Below are 2,607 nucleotides of genomic sequence, written 5' to 3'. Positions count from 1 at the left end.
ATGATATGTCGTAGCTAGAGAGTAATATTATATTGTCTGAAATGAATAAATAATTAAATAAATATATTAATTTTAAATTAGTGTGTAAAATAGAAGGACGTTAATTCTAAACAAATTAAAGGCGTGAGAAGCAAGAAGAGTCGTAGTAGACCAGTAGTACAGACTACAGAGTGTGGCACACGAAAATGAAGGGTATGTAATAGTACATAAGAGAACATCTATGCTATTACATACCTATGGATACATATACACATTAATTAATGTTTAGTTTGTTTCTCTCCGATCCGTGTATCGTTTAGATTTGAAATAAAGATCCAAGAGTAGAAGATGGAAGAAGATGAATACATGTTATTAGAAAGCATGGCGGGGTGTTTTGGTTTTCTAGTTTTGTATATCTTGGTTAAACTTGTGCATAGCATATGGTGGAAACCAACAAGTACAGAGAAGTTATTGAAGAAGCAAGGGATTAAAGGGACTTGTTACAAACCTTTTAAGGGTGACATCCCAGACATGAATAAGTGTGCTCGCGAAGCAGCATCAAAGCCTATCAATCTCAACCACCAAATCGTCCCACGAGTCTTCCCTTTCTTTCACAAAATGGTTCGAAAATACGGTATGTACGTACACACCCCCATCCAAATTTCTATCATTTAATTTCAACTCTGGAATCGAATTTGTTTTTATGTAGGAGAAGTTTCAGTATGCTGGTTTGGAAGAAAAGCAAGAGTGATAATAGTGGACGCAGAACTTACCCGGTTGATTTTGTCAAACAAGAACGGTCAGCTTACTAAGCCGCCGCGGGACCCCTTAATTAAGCTCCTAACCATGGGTTTGACTTCCCTCGAGGGAGAAAAATGGTCTCAACGCAGAAAAGCCGTTACATCTGCATTCCTCCTCGACAAGTTGAAGGTAACAAACTAATAAGTAATAACCAACATACTTGTTACATCAGTAGTAATTACTAATCGTTCAGATTTTACTTTTAATTTTATAGGCAATGCTTCCGGCATTTTCGTACAGTTGTTGTACCATGATTGAACGGTGGCAAAAATTCGTGGAACAAAACAATGGATCCTCTGAGTTGGATGTCACTTCTGAATTGGACATTCTCACGGGTGATGTTATTGCTCGAGCAGCCTTCGGTAGCAGCTACAAAGAAGGAAAGAGAATCTTCGACATACAAAAGGAGATTGCAATCTTGGTGCATGATGCCCTCACCAACATCTACATCCCTGGTTTCAGGTCTGTGTCTCTCAAATAATCTATACGCCTACAGAAATGAAGTATATATATTTGTATTTGTGGTCTACTAATGTTGATGTGTAAATAGATTTATACCAACAAAGAAGAACAAGAAACGATACAAGTTAGATGTTCAAATCAAAGATATATTGATGGATATGATTAAGAAGAAAGAGCACGCAATGAAAGAAGATGAATCAGAAGGGCGGAGTAGTAATGATTTAATAAGCATTCTACTGGAATCAAGAGAAGTAGGAAATTCTCTAACAACAAAGGACGTGATTGAGGAATGCAAGTTGTTCTACTTTGCTGGCCAAGTCACCACAAAGAACCTGCTTGCGTGGACCATGGTAGTTTTATCTATACACCCTGATTGGCAAGAAAAAGCAAGACAAGAGGTATTAGATCTTTTCGGCAAAGAACAAATACCTCCCGATTTTGAAGCCATAAACCGCCTCAAGATAGTAAGTCTCGTTTACTGAGTAACTAATCATATTACTAAATAGTAAAATATAAATACAATGTGAATTATTTTGCAGGTGTCGATGATATTGTTGGAAGTTTTGCGACTATATCCACCTGTACCAGTAGTTTCTCGGTACACAACGTGTGAAACGAAGGTAGGAAGCATGACAATTCCAGCAGGGGTGGATCTATATTTACCAGTGTTGCTTCTCCATCATGATGGGAGATATTGGGAGAATCCACAAGAGTTCAACCCAGAGAGGTTTAGCCAAGGGGTTTCAAAAGCTTCTAAGGATCAAAATGCTTTCTATCCATTCGGTTGGGGCCCAAGAATCTGCCCTGGCCAAAGTTTTGCCCACTTGGAATCAAAGATGGCTCTGGCTATGATTCTTCAACATTTCTCATTCCATCTTTCGCCTTCTTATTCTCATGCTCCATGTGCCCGTCTTACTCTTACGCCACAGTATGGGGCTCCCGTTATTGTTCAATGCATTTCAATTTAGTATCTTGTGCTTACTCTCTAATTCTAATATGTTATAAATAAAAATACTTGTGTCTTTAATTAATTTTCATCCTTTTTTTCCCAACAATATGATAAATTATTGATGAGAGCTGAGGGGTAGTTGGTGCGTGCATTTATATCTTGTACAATGACATCACTTGCGTGGCAAATGTTGGGATATATAGAAATGTGGGCATGGTGTGTGTCTAAGTGCCAAGTGTGCAGCATATCCTATGCATGGTTCTGATGTTGAAGTTTGGCTTGAAATGCGGTAATAATGGCAAATGTGGAGAAGGGAACGGTGGTTGCTGCATTTAATATTATGATGCATCAAAATTTGAAGGCATGGCGTGTGTGTTGGCTCATGGCTGCCTAGTGGCGACATGGGGCACAGAATT

General features: G+C 38.5%; 1 protein-coding gene across 1 annotated transcript; it reads left to right on the top strand.

The window, feature by feature from the left end:
* The first annotated feature begins 135 nt into the window (after nt 1-135).
* LOC107470679 (cytochrome P450 CYP72A616) lies at nt 136-2,297 on the top strand. Its single transcript, XM_016090090.3, has 5 exons — nt 136-613; nt 689-909; nt 995-1,242; nt 1,331-1,706; nt 1,782-2,297. The coding sequence occupies exons 1-5, from the start codon at nt 328-330 to the stop codon at nt 2,208-2,210; spliced, it is 1,560 nt and encodes a 519-aa protein (XP_015945576.1). The 5' UTR covers nt 136-327; the 3' UTR covers nt 2,211-2,297.
* The last annotated feature ends 310 nt before the right edge of the window (nt 2,298-2,607 follow it).

The sequence above is a fragment of the Arachis duranensis genome, chromosome 10 (assembly GCF_000817695.3).
Source record: "Arachis duranensis cultivar V14167 chromosome 10, aradu.V14167.gnm2.J7QH, whole genome shotgun sequence".
Lineage (NCBI taxonomy): Eukaryota > Viridiplantae > Streptophyta > Magnoliopsida > Fabales > Fabaceae > Arachis > Arachis duranensis.
Note: the sequence above shows the minus strand (reverse complement) of the source record. Positions and strands in the feature narration are given on the sequence as shown.

Excerpts from the sequence above, each read along its gene's own strand:
- LOC107470679 (XM_016090090.3), top strand. The coding sequence starts at position 328 with ATGGAAGAAGATGAATACATGTTATTAGAAAGCATGGCGGGGTGTTTT. Across the intron at positions 614-688 it reads CAAAATGGTTCGAAAATACG|GAGAAGTTTCAGTATGCTGG; the intron begins GTATGTACGTAC and ends GTTTTTATGTAG. Across the intron at positions 910-994 it reads TCCTCCTCGACAAGTTGAAG|GCAATGCTTCCGGCATTTTC; the intron begins GTAACAAACTAA and ends TTAATTTTATAG.